The 18,675-nt window shown below is 47.5% G+C and overlaps 1 protein-coding gene across 8 annotated transcripts in view; it reads right to left on the bottom strand.

The window, feature by feature from the left end:
• Window positions 1-18,675, bottom strand: part of Snap25 (Synaptosomal-associated protein 25kDa) — a 361,995-nt gene that overhangs the window by 49,611 nt on the left and 293,709 nt on the right. For 5 of the 8 annotated variants that reach the window (XM_055072786.2, XM_055072785.2, XM_050181565.3 and 2 more), the window contains 2 exons: window positions 16,543-16,591; window positions 13,710-13,827 (listed from right to left, as the gene is read on the bottom strand). In XM_055072786.2, coding sequence (XP_054928761.1) covers window positions 13,710-13,827; window positions 16,543-16,591 — 167 coding nt within the window. Of the gene's footprint in view, window positions 1-7,272; window positions 9,474-13,709; window positions 13,828-14,947; window positions 14,997-16,542; window positions 16,592-18,675 lie in introns of those variants that run through there. The other 3 variants (XM_055072787.2, XM_050181566.3, XM_072289220.1) reach the window with 2 other exon arrangements.

The following is an 18,675-nucleotide window of genomic DNA, read 5'->3' as shown; positions in this document are numbered from 1 at the left end:
AACAATATATGTAACTTTTCAATCGGACATTTAGGCTTATCGATTTAATTTACATTAAATCCACAATAACCCGGCGCCAGCTTACGTGAGCTTCGCACATGCCTTAATAAAAAAGTAGTGACGAAGTCATGTATCATGCGCTGTGGGTTTCTGTTCCATTCTCACGCACCAACCGGTGCCGTTGACGAGACTGCGCTACCTATTTCCGGTGCGGAAGTAATGGGCCACCTACACAATATTTCACCGAGTTTTCTTAATTGAACCTTTGCCTATCCTGCGGGGCGCCGGACACCCTTTTACCCACATGGTGATGGGGTGCCCTAATCTTGACGAACACAACAATCAAGAAGCTCAACCAAGAACCGTAAACAAACGCATAGAAAAAGATTGGGAAGAAGCGTGGGAGGCCATGCTCGCGGCCCCGGACTTGGACAACCAGCGAAAGCTGGTGAACCAGGCCAGGGAAGCACCAAAGGCCAATGGTTACCCGGACTGAGGAGGCCACCCGCCTTGGGTGAAGAAAGAACTCTTCCTCACTGAGTCGCCATATTAAACGTTTGTTCTCTCTCTCTCTCTCTTTGTCGTCACTTTGAGTATATAAGAAAAATGTCTGCTCCTTAAATACGCTAAAGGTTCTCGTTTATATGCAAGAAATATAATAGAAATCTGTTTTCACGGTTATATGAGACGCGCGCCCCACTTTTCATAACTATAGGCTATTTGGATAATGAAGACTGCAGCCCAGGCTTCCCTTAGGTACGTAAGCGGTATAAGACGACACCACATCCACAATTTGGCGTTGTTAAAGAGCCTTTTGTATTATTTTCGCGGTGCCCTCAAACTCGTGACCTCCAATAAGCACCTCCTCGCTTCCTCGATAGCCCTCTTCCAGTTTCCCAGACGATTTCGGGTCAGGAGGTCATTACTGCTTACTCTTAACAATTTCTTCGTCGTGTTCGTCGTAGCGATTATCACCAGAGAAGCCTGTCCACTTTGACCCGCCAGCGCTTACATTTTTAGGATGCGTTGTCAACCCCTCCCCCCTCCTCTCACCCTCTCCTTAAAACGTGCGCTCCGGAATCTGCGCGCGCCCGTGTCCTCTCTTTCCGGTCCATTTCTTACGCTCGTTTCCGGCGGCCCCCCCAGTGAAGCTTCCTTATCGCCGACTGCCAGGTCAGACAGAGAAATGCGATCTCGAATCGGTGCTCGCGAGCTTCGTCTCCTTCCCCCTCGCCCACCCGCCTCCTCGCACACCGCCATCGGGAGCCATTAGCTGCGGCTACGAGCTCTCGCCAAATTAAGCCTAGCGACCGCGACGCCACTCGACCACGCGGCGTCGCCTTACCCGCCGCGCGCATCAAGCACCACGGTGTACGTTGTCCGGTGCGCGTGTATCCAACTCGCGAGCCGCACACGAACTCCGAGACCGCGCGGATCGCGATACGGCCAAGGAGGACGACGAATCCACCGCGAGGCACACAACACGGCGAAGCACATCGACAAACCGAAGGCGAGAGAGAGAGAGAGAGAGAGGAATGTTCGGTGCGCGCGCGGAAAATGCCAGAAGGTCGCGTCGGGTATATAGGCGAACGCGACGAGCAGCCCGAACGCTAACGCAACGACAGGGCGGAAAAAAAGAAGAGAGAAAGAAAGGACGATAAGCCACGAATCGAAGAATAGCGATGAGACTACATTACGCCGGCCCCGACAGCAATAGTGGAGAGCCCAGCGCTTCCCTGTGAGCCCACGTGCCACCGGATAATCACCGGTCGCATAACGACGCCGCACGGTGGAAGGCTGAGAGAGGGGGCGCGTAAAGCTCGGCAGCTTCTTGCCTTTCGCGCACGGGTTATACCTACTTCCTCTCGGAGGGAAGGCCCACAATTATGTGCAGCGGAAGGGGAACTCGCGAACGTGGCTGATCCGTATACGGCAGCACTGCGGCGAGAGTCGGGCACCTTTCCGAAATGGTTCCTTCTGCGTTTATTAATTGTGTTCACTTGCGCTGCTTCAACATCGTCATCAGATCAAATCGTGTCGACCGCATGACGAAGGCCCTCCCTCTACCAGCAACCTTTAATCAGCTCCTGTTTTGCAACCAGCTGGCACCTTACTATACCTGCAAATTTCCTAATTTCGCAGAACCCTTTAATTCTCTGCCGCCCTTGAGAAAGTGTCCCTTCCTATGGCGCCCATTCTGGAAATTTGGGGAAAAGGGAATTGCTGGTTGGTACCTGGCTTATTGCGCAAAGAAGCACGAGGACGGAACACAGACTGCAAAAGGCGTGTTTTCTTGCCATGTGTCCCATCATTACCGCTCTTTTTTACAAGAAACTGTTCGCACTCCTATAATTCCTCACGTTTACATCGCATAATTTGTGTAGAAGTAGAGGGTTTAACGTGCGCCGTGTTTTCTGAATCGGCCGTGCACTGAGCCTATTCTGTCTTGCGCATGTACCACCTTAACTGGCCCAAACGCTTGCCACATAACATAATGCTCTTCCGTACGGTAACGAGGAGCTAAAACTCACTAATAAAGCCAAATACATCCGGGCTGCGAATTATTTCTGCATGACTATTGAGAAAAGGGAATTAAATTGTGACTAAATAGATCGAACCATAGCAGCCGGGCAAGTTAATCAATGTTAGTCTTTAATAAATAGAAGGTGCAGCGAAGACAAAACACCACTCTCTCTCTCTCTCTCGTCGTCATACACTTATTTCCGTGTTTCGACGTTGTTGCGCTACTGCTGCTGAAAGACTGCCCGCTCTACGCTATCGAAAGTACCATTGCACGTTCCCATAATCCAGACGTCTTCTGTATTATTTATACGAGAAGGATAACGGAATGAAACGGAGTCAGTATCGACCGCATGCGAATACTTTTGGAAAAACACGCAGAGAGAGAGAGAGAGAGAGAGAGAGAGAGAGAGAGAGAGAGAGCCTTCACCGTACGAAACTAATGAAGACGACTACTCTCCTTCGGCTGTTAAGTCAGTAAATGTCTGACTTACGTACTCTCACGCATACTTATGGCCGGAAAATAAATCTGACAGCTTTTCTATCATTCGCCAGTGCGCTATTCCTTTTCTCTAAAAATGGGCGCCCAACGAGGTATGCAAATCATCCGCGTGCGTTAATGCGTTTCTCCAAGGAGGGCTCCAAGAGCCAGGCATTATAATAAATGCTATATATATATATATATATATATATCTTTTTCTCCGCTAAAGTGTTAAAATGCTATAACACAATTTCAAATCTGTGACGACACACTGATGCACCGAACGGAGCTGCGGTTTTCGTGCGATATGCGAGGGAAGATTCGCCTTCCTCTTTTCCACTCGTATTCTCTTTTTCTCTTTTTCCAGCGAAGGGATGAAAATATAGTTACGAGAGAGCACTCCACCAATCTAAGTTGACTGAGTGTCTTTTTTTTTCTCCTTAGGATCCATTTAAACTTAACCACACGCACTCCATTCGTGCGTCCTGCCAAGCTGCGACAGCAGCCAGCGCCACTGCACGAAACTAGGCCGCAGTAGCGGCGTGGTTTCGTGCAGTGGCGCTGAGACACAGAGACGAGGGAAGTGTACGCGTTACGAACGCGAGATCCTAATTGCCCTCGACGTGGCTTTTTTGCGACTTGTTCCGGATACGTCCTGTTTACTGGCCAGAAGACGAAATCCGATAGCCATGCCGAGGTCAGCGAGCCGTGTGCAACACAACGTACTCTGGCGGCTAGCGGTAAAGTTCCGGCCCAGAACGAGAGGGGTTTATTCCACGTGACGTATACACCTCGTGTAGGGTTTAGGTACCTCGTGAGTTACACACAGTTTGCCAATCGATGAGCTTTGTTTCATTTTATTTTTTTTCATTTTTTACTCTTGTTCTTGCGCTTAGCAACACAAGCGCGGAGTCATTATTACTCTAGCATAGAACTACGATGACTACCGTAATGACCGACCCTTGTATTCTAGAAAGTCCCTACACCCGACAGTCCATCTCGATTCCGTGGTGACGATGACAATGACTCTGATGATGACGTAGGCATCTCTCTACACGGGGCTGTCACATGATACCAAAGTGGTTCTCATACTTTCTGATATATTTAAATCTTTAAACATCCTTAACATCTAAGCTACGTTATTCACTGAATATAAAGTTAGCTTCATGCATGGTATACCTTTCATGGAGTCACCAGACTTCCAGAGGTGTTTTACTGATCTCAATGGACTCAGTTTCATTTATACTGTTTTTTTTTTAACTGACGATTCAGTGAAGCATCGGTACTCTAACCTCTGACATTCTAACATAATGACGAAATTTTCAGTAATTTGAAATTTTCATTAGCTTTAGCAAAAAGAACGATAGCCTACATTTAAACAAAAAATCGGCTTGCCGAAGTCCGTACATGTTATCTCATTTTTTTTTCTAAATTTTAAATGCAACAAACCTTTCTCAAATTCGGTGAAGCGAATGCCGAGCAAAACGATTTCTCCGTTCCCATGGATTTCAATAGAAGTTCCTAAGGCGCGCGCAATAAACGCGAATAAAAAGAAACACACACAACAAAGCCACCGGACACGGAAAGTATTCACCCAAAAGCAGTATTCACGCATTCGCAACTTAACGCGCGGAAGAAGAATGCCCTGCACCGAGCGAAACGAGCATAAGAAAAACGTTTTAAATTTCGCACAGGCGCACAAACAAAGTCTCCGCAGAGACAATACATCCGAACACAACAACAAAGCCAGGCGTCTCGGTCGAGTGGCGCCCACTCCGACAGTGGCGCGGCAAACTCCGCAAAAGTCATTAGAGTGCGCGCGCAGAAACGAGAGCGGCCATAACTCGTTCAATTCCGCGGGGCCAAAACCTTCCGACTCTCTCTTTCTCTCAAGAGTTGCACGAAGCACCGGCACACCGCTCTCTGTCTCGGACCACTGCGACAACACACGGCCTCCGCCATCGAGGCGAATCCTCAGGCAAATAAATGCCGGAGGGTAAATAACGACCGCCAAACAATGGAACACTTACACGCGGCGACGATAAGTGCCGACGTACACTGCCAAATTTTTTTTTTCTTTGGGGGGGGGGGGGGGGGGGGTCACAAGAGAGATAACAAGAAAGAGAAGGCGAAGGTACAAAGAAGAGTAGATGGCGAACGATAATCTGCGCAACGAAATATATCGAACAGGCATGCTCATTAAACGCGACCTCCGGGATTTCGGGTCAGTAGCATTGCGTCCATGTAACGGCGGATACATGGGAGATAAATTGGGCTAGACACGCGAAAGGCTGCCACGGCGCAAAGATAAGCGAACAGAGGGAGCACAGTGGCGGTCAGGCGAGCCGACAGAGTCCAGGAAAAAAAAAAAGAAGAGCAACGAAGATGTTTGGCGCCGACAGCATGCGGATTCTGTCCGTGACGGCCGGTAACGCCTGCCCGACCTACACAAGATGTTACCGTGGAACCGATAACCGTATACAAATTATTCCCACGTGGAGTGTTTATGCAAAACAGTCACCCTCGACTACGCGAATGTGAAACACGGACGTTTCGCGACGTCCTAAGTGAAGAACTTCGCAGGCAGCTGCACCACAATCCAAAGCGCCATGGCATGATGAAAAAAAAAAGAAAAAAACTATCTCGCGCAGTTGCTTATAAGGTCAGAACGACTCTTCAGGGCACGCGCAACATCGGAGAAGCCAAGACAGCAAGATTAGGAACAGAAATAATAATACCAAGAACAATAAAACCTGAGCGGCGCAAGCTGAGGTCCGAGCGAAATGGGTCCAATAGCAAGATCGCTCGTGCTGTTCGGATCCACCTGCCGTAATTTCTCAAACTTAAGCACCTCTTGAATTCGAGCACCTCCATCTGTTGTCAGGACGAAGAGAGAGAGAGAGAGAAAAAGAAAAGAATGAGGAATGAACTAATCTACGCCAAAGTTTTATTCGCTATTAATAAAAGGGACCTGCCTCCTCTAAGCTCCTCCAATACCACCACGTCGGTCACCACAGGTGCGAACGAAGGGGCACGCTTAGGTCACAGCAAATACGGTAGCACGCGAACGAAACCCGGGAATGAAAAACAAAGCAAGCGATTCACGACGGTGTTAATAGCGCTGTTACGCCAGCGCAATTAGGAGAACCCGGCAAAAAACAACAACGAAACTTTTTAAAGGTATATACGTGGTAGAATCTATTTGAAAAAATGACGAACACAAAACTTAAGGTGTGGACGCGAGGCTGGGACTTGCAGAAATAGAAACAAAAAGAATACGGCTGGCCCTTCATAGCGAAGGTCCTCGCAACAAAGTTTATTACGACGTCTTGATCGTGCGATCGCACCTGCCATTCGAGGGGGACAAAAAAGAAAACTTCAGGTAAATTCGCAGCTGACCAACTACACCATCGCATGAACCAAGCAAAGAAAATGAATGAATATATATATATATATATATATATATAATGTGCCTGTGTGTGTGCGTGTGTGTGTGGAAAGAAAGGGAGGAGTCCTTCAAATGACGCCCTAGGGACAAGTGAGGACGTAAACCTGCCGTCTGAAACAAAATAGATAAGAGAGACAAAAAACAACTGAAGAAAGCACGTCCACGAGAACGCGAGGCGTGATCAGGGGTTTAACCTTTTGCTCCCGCTGCCTAACGCTAAAAACAAGAGTTTGGCTGCTTGTCTTTACTAGGCAGCAACGTGAAGTAAAACGCGCGTAGCATCAACCATGCTTTTTTTCTGCGGCAAGCTGCCCAGTGCAGGGCGGTAGTAACAACCGCGTGAGAAACGAGTTTTCGCACTCTAATAACACTGTGTCACTGTGCCAGTCGGGAAAAAAAGAAAGCACATACCGGGAACCAGAAACACGCCCGAGCCTCTCCTTTTTATAATGACCGCTGCTATGGAGTCATTCCGCAAATCGTTTGTAAGTTCGACGCTACCCATCCCTCGAGTATCAATATCCTTCCTGAGAAAATAAAAAAAAAATCAATGAATAAAAACTACCATCGTTCCTCGGAGGAGGATGCGAACATGCGACCAACAGATTGGCAGTCCAGGATCCTACCTCTCAGCCACCCTGCCGATGCTACAGCGGTGGATCGAGAATACTGACTATGAAGAGCGTGATCGTACGACCAGCTGCCATGAGTGGCTAACGCCCACTCAACATATGTGAGCTAGAAGGTGTTGACACCTTCTTCGTGTGCCAGGCGCAAATTTCGCAAAGCGAATACGACTCATACGTCTTTTTCTTTCTTTCTCTCTTTCTTTCTCTCTTTCTTTCTCTCTTTCTTTTTTTCTATCTTTCTCTCTTTCTTTTTTTTCTATCTTTCTCTCTTTCATTTTTTCTATCTTTCTCTATTTCTGTCTGTGTCTGTCTGTCTGTGTGTCTGTCTGTCTGTGTCTGTCTGTGTCTGTCTGTCTGTCTGTGTCTGTCTGTGTGTCTGTCTGTCTGTGTCTGTCTGTGTCTGTCTGTCTGTGTCTGTCTGTCTGTCTCTCTCCAGCAAGCACCACACGAAACAGTCCACGGCTTATTTGCGCATTGTGCTTCGCCAGCTATCGCATCTCTAATTTACCGTTAAAAGCAAAAGCTTTTTTTTTCCTTAGAGGAAGACAGCACAGTGACGCCATCTATCGTCAGTCAAGGCGCGTGAATGCAAGGTAAATGAAGTAAGGGCTGAACCTGTAGGAAACAAGTTAAACAACTAAACAGACGCAAAATTACCCGCCCAAAATAATACCGGACAGATGCAAACGAGACGGATACCACCAATGCTAAAACTATAAAACGAGCAACATTTGGCACCGTTTGGGGCTTAGCTTGTGCCCGAACAATAAAGGTCATCAATCTTGCGACCCTTTCTTCCTTTACCGCTGAGCTCGCGGCGCATTTAGGTCACGAACCGCAAGAGTGCGTGTAGCGGCATTACACAGCGTTCCTGACAGGAAAGTAGCGAGCAGGGAGTGCTAAAGAAAGGAAGTAACGGAGATCTACGAAATTTATTGTTTAGGGATAAGCCACAAAGGGCGTAAAAGAATGTTCATAGTATGCAAGTGACATCTGCTTTAGACTGGTCGACACACGACAGGAATAACACCAAAGAGCATTTTTATGCCCCATGCGTGGCACTTATTTCTCTGCAATGCTAAGAGAAATGCCATTGGTGCAGTTACATATCTCCTTATGTCGTAACGCGAAATTAAGAACCTTAATAACCCAATGAGCGGCTCTCGCGAGCCGTAAAAAAAATGTTTCGCATGCTTCCTGCTTCGCGTAGCGCAGCGTTCGGTAAGCTCCGATTGTAAAGTCTAGCGCTCACAGCGTCAGCGGCTTCTTTTAGCGTCCCCTTTGACTTAGCGCTCATTGCGGGCATCAGGAATCCAGCGATCAACGCACGATAACCCGTCGTTGGTTAGAGCTCGCTTCTTTCCCTCGTTTGGAGCCCGGTCAAAGGCGCGATAGAGATTCGAAATTCAGCATTGCATTCAAAGCTTGACTTCCGTGAACTTTCGGTTTATGCACTCCGGAATTCCAGGAAAGAAGTTCGCAATTAACTTGTTCGAAAAGTCAGAAGGAGAGAGGTGGGTAGCACGTTAACCATCAAGCAACGTGGCGCGACACTTGCAAGTACGTGCTTTCCACGAAATCATGAGACCGACTGGCTCTCCGAGAAGCGGCGAGTTTAACGGGCAACAACCTCCGGACTAAAGGTCAGAAACTAGTGAGATGCAAAGTGCTCCGAACGATGCCAGGCAAAGGGAATCCACGCAGCCAGCTAACAAGTTCGCCCGCTTCCACCGCGAATTAAAAAAGGAAAAACAGAACTACAAGTGAAGCAACGAACCAAATAGATCAGCTTGCCGAGCCATCCCGATTAAGCGCGCACCGACCGGCTGGTTGTCGCAATTTAGGCGCCGACAAAAGCTCTGCTCATTGGCGTCACGCTCCGGTCTCTCGCCGCCCCCCAAAAAAGCTGCGCGTCGAAGCGACGGTTAATCTGCCGGACAAAGAACTCGCCACCACGTGGTCCGCGGGCGGGACCGGATCTAATCCGGCCGGTAGAGCTCGTTAACAGCGCATAAAATTTGCAAGCCAGAACGCGGCCCCGACGGCCCGCGAAGTTTGCCCCCTGTACGAGGCGCGCAGACACTCTCGAGAAAGTGCAAGAGAACGAATAGGAGGTCTCTACATTGTATTTCCAGGAAAGTTAGGGAGGGCGGACGGCGTTCCAAATGAAGAGGGTCGTAAATAAGACATCGCAAATGGAGAAGAAAAAAAAAGGAACGTGGTGAGGTGGAAGTTCAGGGCAAGCTCTTTGCAGAGTTCTCGGACTACACGATTAAGAACGGCCAATCGACGTAAGCTTTTTTCTTTCTTGTTTTTTTTTTTTTTTTTTTTTTTTTTTTTTGGTGGTGCGATGTTAGAAGTAAGGCTGGAATGTTGAACGTACGCATCGATGGGGCTGCAATGAATGTATATTTGCGAAGGGGAACGTAGTAAGGGAATACATGAAAAAAAAAAGATTGAGATTGGGGGATCATTAGGCGATCCGATTTAATGAAGCCAGGATACCGTTTCGAGGTGGCGGCAAATGAAGGTGTGCATACGTGCGGAGGGAGATCACGCGAGAAAAAAAGAAATTGTGAAGTAAGAAAGTTAGGAGAAATGCAAGACGGGGGAGGAGACATGGGGAAGAAGGTGGGGGGGGGTAAGGAGAAAAGAAAAAAAAGAACAAAAGAAAACGAAATCAGTGGCACTGGAAAGAAAAGAGAAAAATGAAACACTGGCGCAAAAGAAAACTCAACTTGCAATAAATCAAGAACATATCAACAAAAGGAAAGCATACCGTGAACTGAAAGAGAAGCAACACAGTAATTAAAACACAGGCTGAAAAAGATGTAATCGACAATGTTTCAAAAACACCAGGAGCTGCAACCAAAACCAGACTCATCTATTTTGTATCATCTCATCGTTGCATATGCCGGAAATACCAGCCGTCTTTAGCTTTTTATGATCATGGGTCTAAAACGCCAACGTTCACTTTAAGACACATAAATGTGCATATAGCTTTGCTTTCTCTGAAAACTCGTCAAGAACGAAAACAATAGAAGTTCGACCTTGTTTGTCGAGCAGAATTCCAGTAAACGAATGGAAATTTAATAACCGCACACTGCAATGCAATGTTCGATGGTCAATCACGGGGTTATTCATTCAGTCGCCAACTACCGCCAATACATTTATCGCTGCTGAGACTGTTGTGCCAGCTGTTATTCTACGACAATTATTATTCAGTTATCCGCCGTTCGATTATAACGAAAAGGACAACACAACACAACACTGTGTTGCACTTTTTTTGTTCAACTTGCGTCCATGTTTGCACGCCTGTCGTAAATCCTTTTCCGACTTGCGCAACCTGCAGTCGCTCTAAGATCGTACAGCTACGCAGGTCATAGTGGTAGCTATATATGTGCTCCTTCCACTGTGGTTCTACGATCATGGTCGACAGACCTTTCCAACGAGAGCTCCTTAGTCGCTGCCATTATATACGCGGCAGACTGTTGCAACTTGTGAACCACGTGTTGAAAAAAAAAAAAAAAAAGCACTATAGTGCTTTTTTTCGAACGTGCCGCCGCCGTCTACATATAGACGGCCGCGGCACGTTCGATTTATACATACGCCCAACAGGGAAAGTAAGGACGTGTTTTCGCTTGCCGACGACTGAGAGGTCTACAGAACAACATAAATGTCATGCTAAGCGATGCCCCCTCCTCCTTATTTTTCATCGTCCACATTTCAATTATGGGGTTTTAGGTGCCAAAACTACTTTCTGATTATGAGGCACGCCGTAGTGGAGGGCTCCGCGAATTTCGACCACCTGGGGTTCTTTAACGTGCACCTAAATGTAAGTACACGGGTGTTTTCGCATTTCGCCCCCATGGAAATGCGGCCGCCGCGGCCGGGATTCGATCCCGCGACCTCGTGCTCAGCAGCCTAACACCATAGCCACTGAGCAACCACGGCGGGTTTTTCACCGTCCACGGGTCAGGCGATTCTCCATCAACAGGAGCACCTATATCCAATGGAAGTATGCTGGCCGGAAAGATAGTGGTGAACGTATTTGCGTTCTTGACCTGAAGCTGCCATACCTGACCGTTTGCGACCGCTATGCGCATTTTTTCCCACAATACTCGCGACACTCAAACACAAGTTCTTCGCAAACAGTAGCGCCTGCACGAAACGAAAACTCCGGTATCCGCCTCGGACACGTGGCCCCCTATCATTATACAGGTTCACAGACAAAAAGAAGAAGAAAAGGAAAACGAAGAGGCAATGGGTTAGGGATAAGGTCAGAGAACACGGCGGCTGCCGACGATAATATGATCGTGTAGCGTGCTCGAAACGACGTATAAGCTCAAGCATTTCGAAAACCGCGAGCGACGTTATTTTTGGGGTATTTCGAGGTCATTTTGTGCAAATCGGACCACAGCACGAGCCGATACAAAAGCGTTTCCGTTTATGACGTCTTTCTTTGCGTGAATCTGCCTTAAAAAAAAAGAAAGAGAAAGATATCCCGGGGATACTTCGGACGAACCGCCAATGCCAAAAAGAACTCGCCCGCTGTTTGCTATCCAGTCGGGAGCAAACGTTCGGGGATAATGTTGGCGCGTGCATACGTTATTCGAGAGGATCCCGACTCGGCGACCCAAATTTGCATATGCGGCGCGCGCTTGGTCTGCGGAGCGTGACCCGGCCACGACCCGATCAACAGTGACCGCGCCGACTAACGGCCTAAGACCAGCAGACTCGCCCCCAAAGACGACTGCCCTAAATCTGTCCTAACCGTTACCATAACGATCCTTGTAATCAGCCGAAAGGCTAGGCCTAACGTCGGCGAATCGGCAGTCCTATACGCTAAAGGCAAGGCTGCACGCTGGACCCCCGTTAGATGAGAACGTTCAGACTCTAGTTTCTAAACGAATGCGACCGAAGACACCGTTTCACACAACATGCTCGGAGTACACAGAGAAAAAAGAAAGCGCGTAAGAACTTGAATTCACGCCGGACTTTGACTCCAATGTCCCGAGCTTGTAAAACGCGATTGCGAGTAGAGGTTGCGCACGTTTGTGTGACGCGAGCTGAATATTTCCCTACAGAAAAAAAAAAAAAGAACAGGAAATGAAGAGTTAAATGGCTGCTATTCACAAACGTGCAGCTTTAGTAAATCTTCACGAAGCCCGCTTATACTGGCTTTAAAGAAAGAAAAAAAAGAGAGAAAGAAGCTTTCAGTTCCATCGATACGAGACACGAAAGGTTTCAAACCATTATACGCCCCGTGGTTTGCACAGAGCGATGAAGCCGGCAATGTGTATTCCGGGCGGTTCACGCAGTTAGGCAACATTTAAACGCAGAAGAAGTTAAAACGAAGGCGTTTCGAGCGAATCTTCGCCCTTGCCGTTTGTTGTATCGCTTAAAGCTTTCGAGCTGCATATCAAAGCGCCGTATATCGCTCGTAAAGGGGTCGCTGCCCCGTTTCGCGAGAAAGTGCTCGCATAGAAAACACGAAGTCTGTGAAAAACGACTGCGTCGATTTAACATACGTGCGACAAGGGTTACTCACGGCATCGATTCGAGCAAGCTTAACAGCAATTTTTAAAGGGAAAGTTATAACCTTTAGAGTATGCACAACTTTCGACACACATAAAGAGAACGTTCTCAGCCCCAAGTACGCAATCTGAACATATACGCGCTGAAAAGCAACCTTCTCGGCAACAGTGCTCTTCGACTAAGCTTATGTGCTTAGAATGCCACTTATCCACAGAAGAGAGTGAATTCAGACAGGCGTGCTGAGGCTTGATGAACACATCAACGACAATAAACGACACCCTGCGTAAACCATTCAACCTTGAATGAATAGTAAGCAAGCAACACGAGACTGTGAAGTTGTTTGTGCTGATAGTCCTACTATGATAGAACTCTGCTCTGTGCGATACAGTTCTTATTTTTTTCGTATTGCTTGATCCTCATAAAGGAGACGGCAAGGGTATGCGACACATCTGCAGACAGGCTGCAAGGGCGCTGCCAGCATTCCAAGTCACGCACAACAACAGCAGCAGCCCCATCGCGTGCTTGCGAAAACGCCCGTCTCTAGTTGCCTATTTCACTAATTACCCATGGCGTACACGTCATTTAAGAACCGTGTATAGGCGGCGCGAGCCACCGTCGCATTACGCAACTAACCATGCATATATATATATATATACAATCAAAGCTCATTCGCAGTGGCTACTCCTCAGATTCGACATCAGCTGATGCTAGACTATGGTTTCTTTTTTCTTTCTATTTCTTTTTTTCCTCTCACAGTTGCCTGACGTGTCGCTTCTGCCTCTATTGAACGGGAAAACGAAATTGAAACGTAATTCCACAATTATTACGCATTCCTCGTTAAATATCACTATCACTGCGCTTCGGAGCGCTATAGCTCTTCATTACAAATGTCTTTTTTTTTTTTTTCTTTTTCTCGGCACTGCAGGTGCTTGGCCAACCGGCGTAGGAGTATACATGCTGCGCACCCGCGCGACACATTAAAGCACTGCTTGTTTGAAGCGTGAGCAACAGCAGCTGCGCAACAAAAGGACTGGAGAACAGAACGTGCATTCATCAGACGCGACAAAAGGAGCGCACCGTGATGCGTACTCACTTCTGGCAAGGACAGACGCAGATGCCACAGCACTTCTCCATTCCGGTTAGATTCTTCTCGGCCTCTTTCATGTCGGCGTTAATTTTGTCCATGTCCTCTTCGATGCGGTCCAGTTGCTCTGCGAGGGCGCGCCGCAAACAAAACAAGGGTTTCGCGCGGCACACATTACGCGAAGCACGAGCCAGGGTCCTGACGCCGGTTGAGAGCGTCTCGCCCGCGGTCTACCCTTCACCGAAGCCCACAATCCGCGACACTTCTACGAGATGAACACAGTTTCGGTTCTCATATTTGTCGGACAACACTTTCAATACTTCCAAGTATTGCTTCACTACACACGTCTTCAGTACACGTCTTCACGTCTTCCGACCTGATTACACTGGAAGAAATCGGCACGAACACGGAGCACAACGAAGCTGACATAAGAGGAAAGGAGCTGCGCTTGATTTTAACTCTGTGCTAACTGACCAAGCTGTCCAGAATGTTATTTCCAATCTTGAGACGGACGCGCTGGCTCCCAAAATTTTTTTTCTCTGTCCTTTCTTTGCGAATACCCTGCTCCGAAGACGTTCGCGCTCTGGGGCAGGGTTCAGTGGATTCAGCAGAAAAGAATTTTGCGTTGATCGCTCTACGAAACGGCGCAGTCCACACGACAAATATGAATTAATCTGTGGTCCTGTGACCGTATCGCAGATTTTGTTTCTTTTTCTTTCTTTTTTACATCTATTTGTGACTTTCGCGCTTTATATGCAGTGTGATGCTCAGCCTTATGTTTTCTTTTCTTTCACGCATACATGAATCTGTGTTCTTGCCTTGCCTCGAGTTTCCTTAAGCAATTCTCGCGTAAGCTCCTGCAGACACCCTGAATATTTATCTTTCGTTCTTCTTGTTTAAGTTGGTAGATCGGTAAAACCAATGCCGCGAACCCGGGGGCACGCGCCCAATCAAGTACACACTATATATATATATATATATATATATATATATATATATATATATATATATATATATATATATATATATATATATATTCGTCCGCGCTCCAAACATCCGTGGGATGTCGAATAAAGCTGATTTGAATTGAACAGAGTTGACCATGCTAACTATATCACGTGCCTCAAAGCACACTACGCGTCTCCAGTCATCGGACATGGTGAAAAGCGTTAGCCGGAGGAACCGCGACATCACAAGGGAAACGACCGGCACATTATTTCAACGTTAGCCTACGGGCAGCCCCTTACCGCCTTGCTTGTCGAGTTCCACGATAGTTTTGACACCAGCGTCCGATGCCTGGATTTTTTTGTCAAGTGCGAGGTAACGAGGGGCGACAAGTGTGCGAAAATTCGATTTTTCGAACGCAACGTCGCACATTTACCGCAGTTTTTTTTTTTTTCAGTCGTACGGGCGTTTGCAATGAGGCATGGGTGTGTGGAGAAGCAGCGTGTAATAGGCCAAGCAGACAAAAAAGAAAGAATAATAATAAAGAACGCAGACCCGAAAAATGCGTAAAACACAGCCCCGGGAGTGTTGACCGAAGCAATTCAAAAATTGTGACGCGTGGCACCCCAGCCGAAGTGAAGAAAAAAATAACAAGCAAACCAAAGAAAACCACAAAGAACACAAGGCATGGCCGGGCAGAATAGGCGTGCATTCGGGTGGCAGACGCAGTGCAGGTCCGGTGCACAGGCGATGAACGTGTTGCAGGATACAGCAGAGCGCGGGAACCAAGGTGTGGCAACCATGAAAAGAAAACAGAAAAAAAGAAACAGAAATGCGAAACTGAGGAAACGAGATAAAGAAAGAGCCATTCTCTTGGCTGAAAGCAGACAAGGAACGCAGTGGCCGCGCTTGCTTAGTGCGTAATATTCCTCCGCTATCAGTTGTAGCACACAACGCGATAAGGAATTTTATGAAATTACAGTGATAAATGAATGCACTAGACAGAACACCTACGCGACGGTTATTCTCGTAAAAAGAAATACTTTGCGCCTACATATGCAGAAAGCACGCTGAGGCTGAACATTACAATTGAACTCCGTTGTTTTACACGCAATAAAAGCCATGATTTGATTATGAGCCCCGCTCCAGTGTGGTGACTCCGGATTAAGTTTGTGACCACCTGAGGGTTATTTCACGTGCATCCAATGCACGGTAAGCGGGATCGAATATTTTTTTTTGTTTTTTTGCATTCCGCCTCTGCCAGAATGCGGAGCCGCTGGCTGGGGTCGAACCCACGACCCCGCGCTAGGCGGCGCAACGCCACAGCCAGTGAGCTACGACGGCGGTTAAGGTTGCCGATAGTTACGTGCAAGAAAAACTGCGGCAGGATGGGCGAGTAGTGTCCTTCAAAAGCACACCTGAGAAGGACCCTTCGAGCGCTGTCGGGCACACCAAAAGACGCGCTCAGCGACAAGCGCTAAGCGCGTTTATTATCAGCTCATTGTGGAATTTTCCACTCAACTTCCGAAGCTAAACTAGAGAAAATGTGCTCCGTAATTTAAAAAGAAGAGGAAACGTTGCTGCACTACGCAAGCGGCCGACCAGCGGCATACACTGAAGCAAGGAACTGAAGGTGCGAATGTCAACGCAAGAAAAAATAAAGAAAGACAAGTCGTCACTCATCTACGGCAAGAAAACGTCAAACGATCAAACGGCAACACAAGTGGCTCAAGCAACAAAATAGATATAAGTACACTATACTCCTACGACATCGCAAAACTGTAGAAAATAAAATGCGAGAGGACGAGGAGGAGGAGGAGAGGTGCTCGTGCGGGTCAGAAACCCCAAGCATGACGTCACGCTGGCCAGAGCGTGACGTAAGAGGCCCAGTCCTTACCTCCTTGTTCGTCGAGAGCAACTAATGTTCGTATGCCAGCTTCCTTGCTCTGAGGGGGAGAAAACGTTTGGGGCCAACCGCAAAGGGCGGGGGCAAAGAGGGAAAGGGTAAAGGCCGACACAGTGAGTAAGGACAGAAAGTATGTAACAGGAGGTTAATGGGGGGAAGATATCGACACTGGAGGGAGAGTAGGTATAATAGGGTTTACACTAAGGCTCACAAAGGGCAGAAGGGAGTTTCATACACTTCGCATTCTAGAGGAAAATCTGGCGCCACTCTGTGCCCCACCAATCGGGCTGTTTATCAAGCACGGGAACGATGGACAGTACAGGGATTCCCCATTGACTGTGTCGCTAAATTATTCAGTCACGGAGTTAAGCGTCCCGAAAATGTATACGCCGGGTTGCGAGGGGAGTCGAAGCAGAGGTGTTCTGGATTAATTCTCACCACGTGGGGTTCTTATCCAAGCACCCAAAGCAACGTACACAATCATTCTTTTATTCTGCTTCCAATGAAAAGCGGCCGCTGCCGCGGCGGGGCATCGCAGCCTCAACCTCGTGCTCGGCAATGCAACGGCTTTCGTTCTAACCATTCCAAACGACATTGAGGGATTGTTATACCAGCATAATTTTTTTTTTGTGCTCATCTTTGATCGCTGAATCTTCCTACGGCAACAGTTAGCCTCACATTTCCAGCATGCTATGCTTTCTAAACGGACACACACAAAAGTTAATGATACAGAACATACAATTACGCATTCTGAGAGTTGCCCAGCGAACATCATCTACATTTAACGACACGCACGCAAAGTAGCGGCGTGATTTATCGACGAGCTCGAAAGGCTCCTGGTGCTCCCGGAAAAGGTTAGCATGCTACGCAATTCGGTCAAAAAAAAAAATAAGAAAAAGTCTACAACTAGCTTGCCCAACGAGTCTAGGGGGAATAGAAAAATAACCCATGTGCTGCCTGTGGGTTCCAGGATGAGTGAAACAATTTCAGCGCCAAACTTTCCTCTAGTAAATACAATGTGAAACACTGCATACGAACGTAACGCGTTCACTGAGGCAACACAGTTGCTAGTTCCCAAAGATAAAGGTCACAGGGCTGCACGAAAAAGGCACAGTGTGGATGGATACACGAATTGTTGAGGAAGAAAAAAAATACGCAGCAAGATTCACATGGCAGAAACGTCAAACTTTAATTACAGGCTTTAAGAAGCAACGATGCTCGATACAGCAGCGTAGCGGGCGCCTAATTTCAGAAAGCGTTTTCAGAACGCGATATCTAGACGTGCTTCGACCCAGCCTGCTCGCATTGCGTTTGTCTTAAGAGACAATGCTTAATAAAGAGAAAATAAAACTTCGGGCGGCGTTCTGACAGCAGACGTCGCTCCACCGGTTACGACCCTGTTTCGAGACTTGCGCAAAAATCTTGCGCGGGGCGCGGGGAGACCCCATTATTATCTAAACATAGAACGCTGCACAAATGACCAGTGAGGTCAAACCCATCGCACCAGTGCGCGAGGCGTAGTACAATTCGAATGAAATTGCCTTCTGCAAGAAAGTTCTGCTCGCCATTATTGCTGCTGGTATGTTACCACGTCCTCTTTAATTTTAGCGAAGGAATAGATACGCATCTGTCACAAAAAATCAGAGGCTAAATTTATGTTGGCATCTCTACTTGCAACAGTCTTCGCTACCCATCCTGTTCGCTGTACCTCCTTTACTTCTTTCTTTTTTTATATCTCAGAAGAACGTAGTGGTTGGTCAGCTTGCGCAAAACCATCGGGACGCATTGCAAGCACCGCAGAAGGCTATTATTCATACGACAGGAGACACGCAGGACGTGATGAAGGTATCCGCGGTCGCATAAAAGCAAGAAGGATTTCTCGCTTTACTGCAGACAATATCCCGAACGAAATCGAAGGCTGAATGACGTTTGCCTTCGATGGCGAGGCGAGATAACATACTACAGGCGTGCGAGGCCAACCACGTGACACCGCTTAGAAACCACTGGAAAACGAGAGATACGTAAGTAGCGACGAACAGACAAAAAAGCAGATGCTAGCGCTTCCTTGCGGCAAGGAGTATTCCATTCGCAGTTTTAAGCACCAATAAAGAAACAAACAGATGC

Source organism: Dermacentor andersoni, chromosome 7, assembly GCF_023375885.2.
Source record: "Dermacentor andersoni chromosome 7, qqDerAnde1_hic_scaffold, whole genome shotgun sequence".
NCBI lineage: Eukaryota > Metazoa > Arthropoda > Arachnida > Ixodida > Ixodidae > Dermacentor > Dermacentor andersoni.
This window is presented reverse-complemented; position numbering and strand designations above follow the sequence as displayed.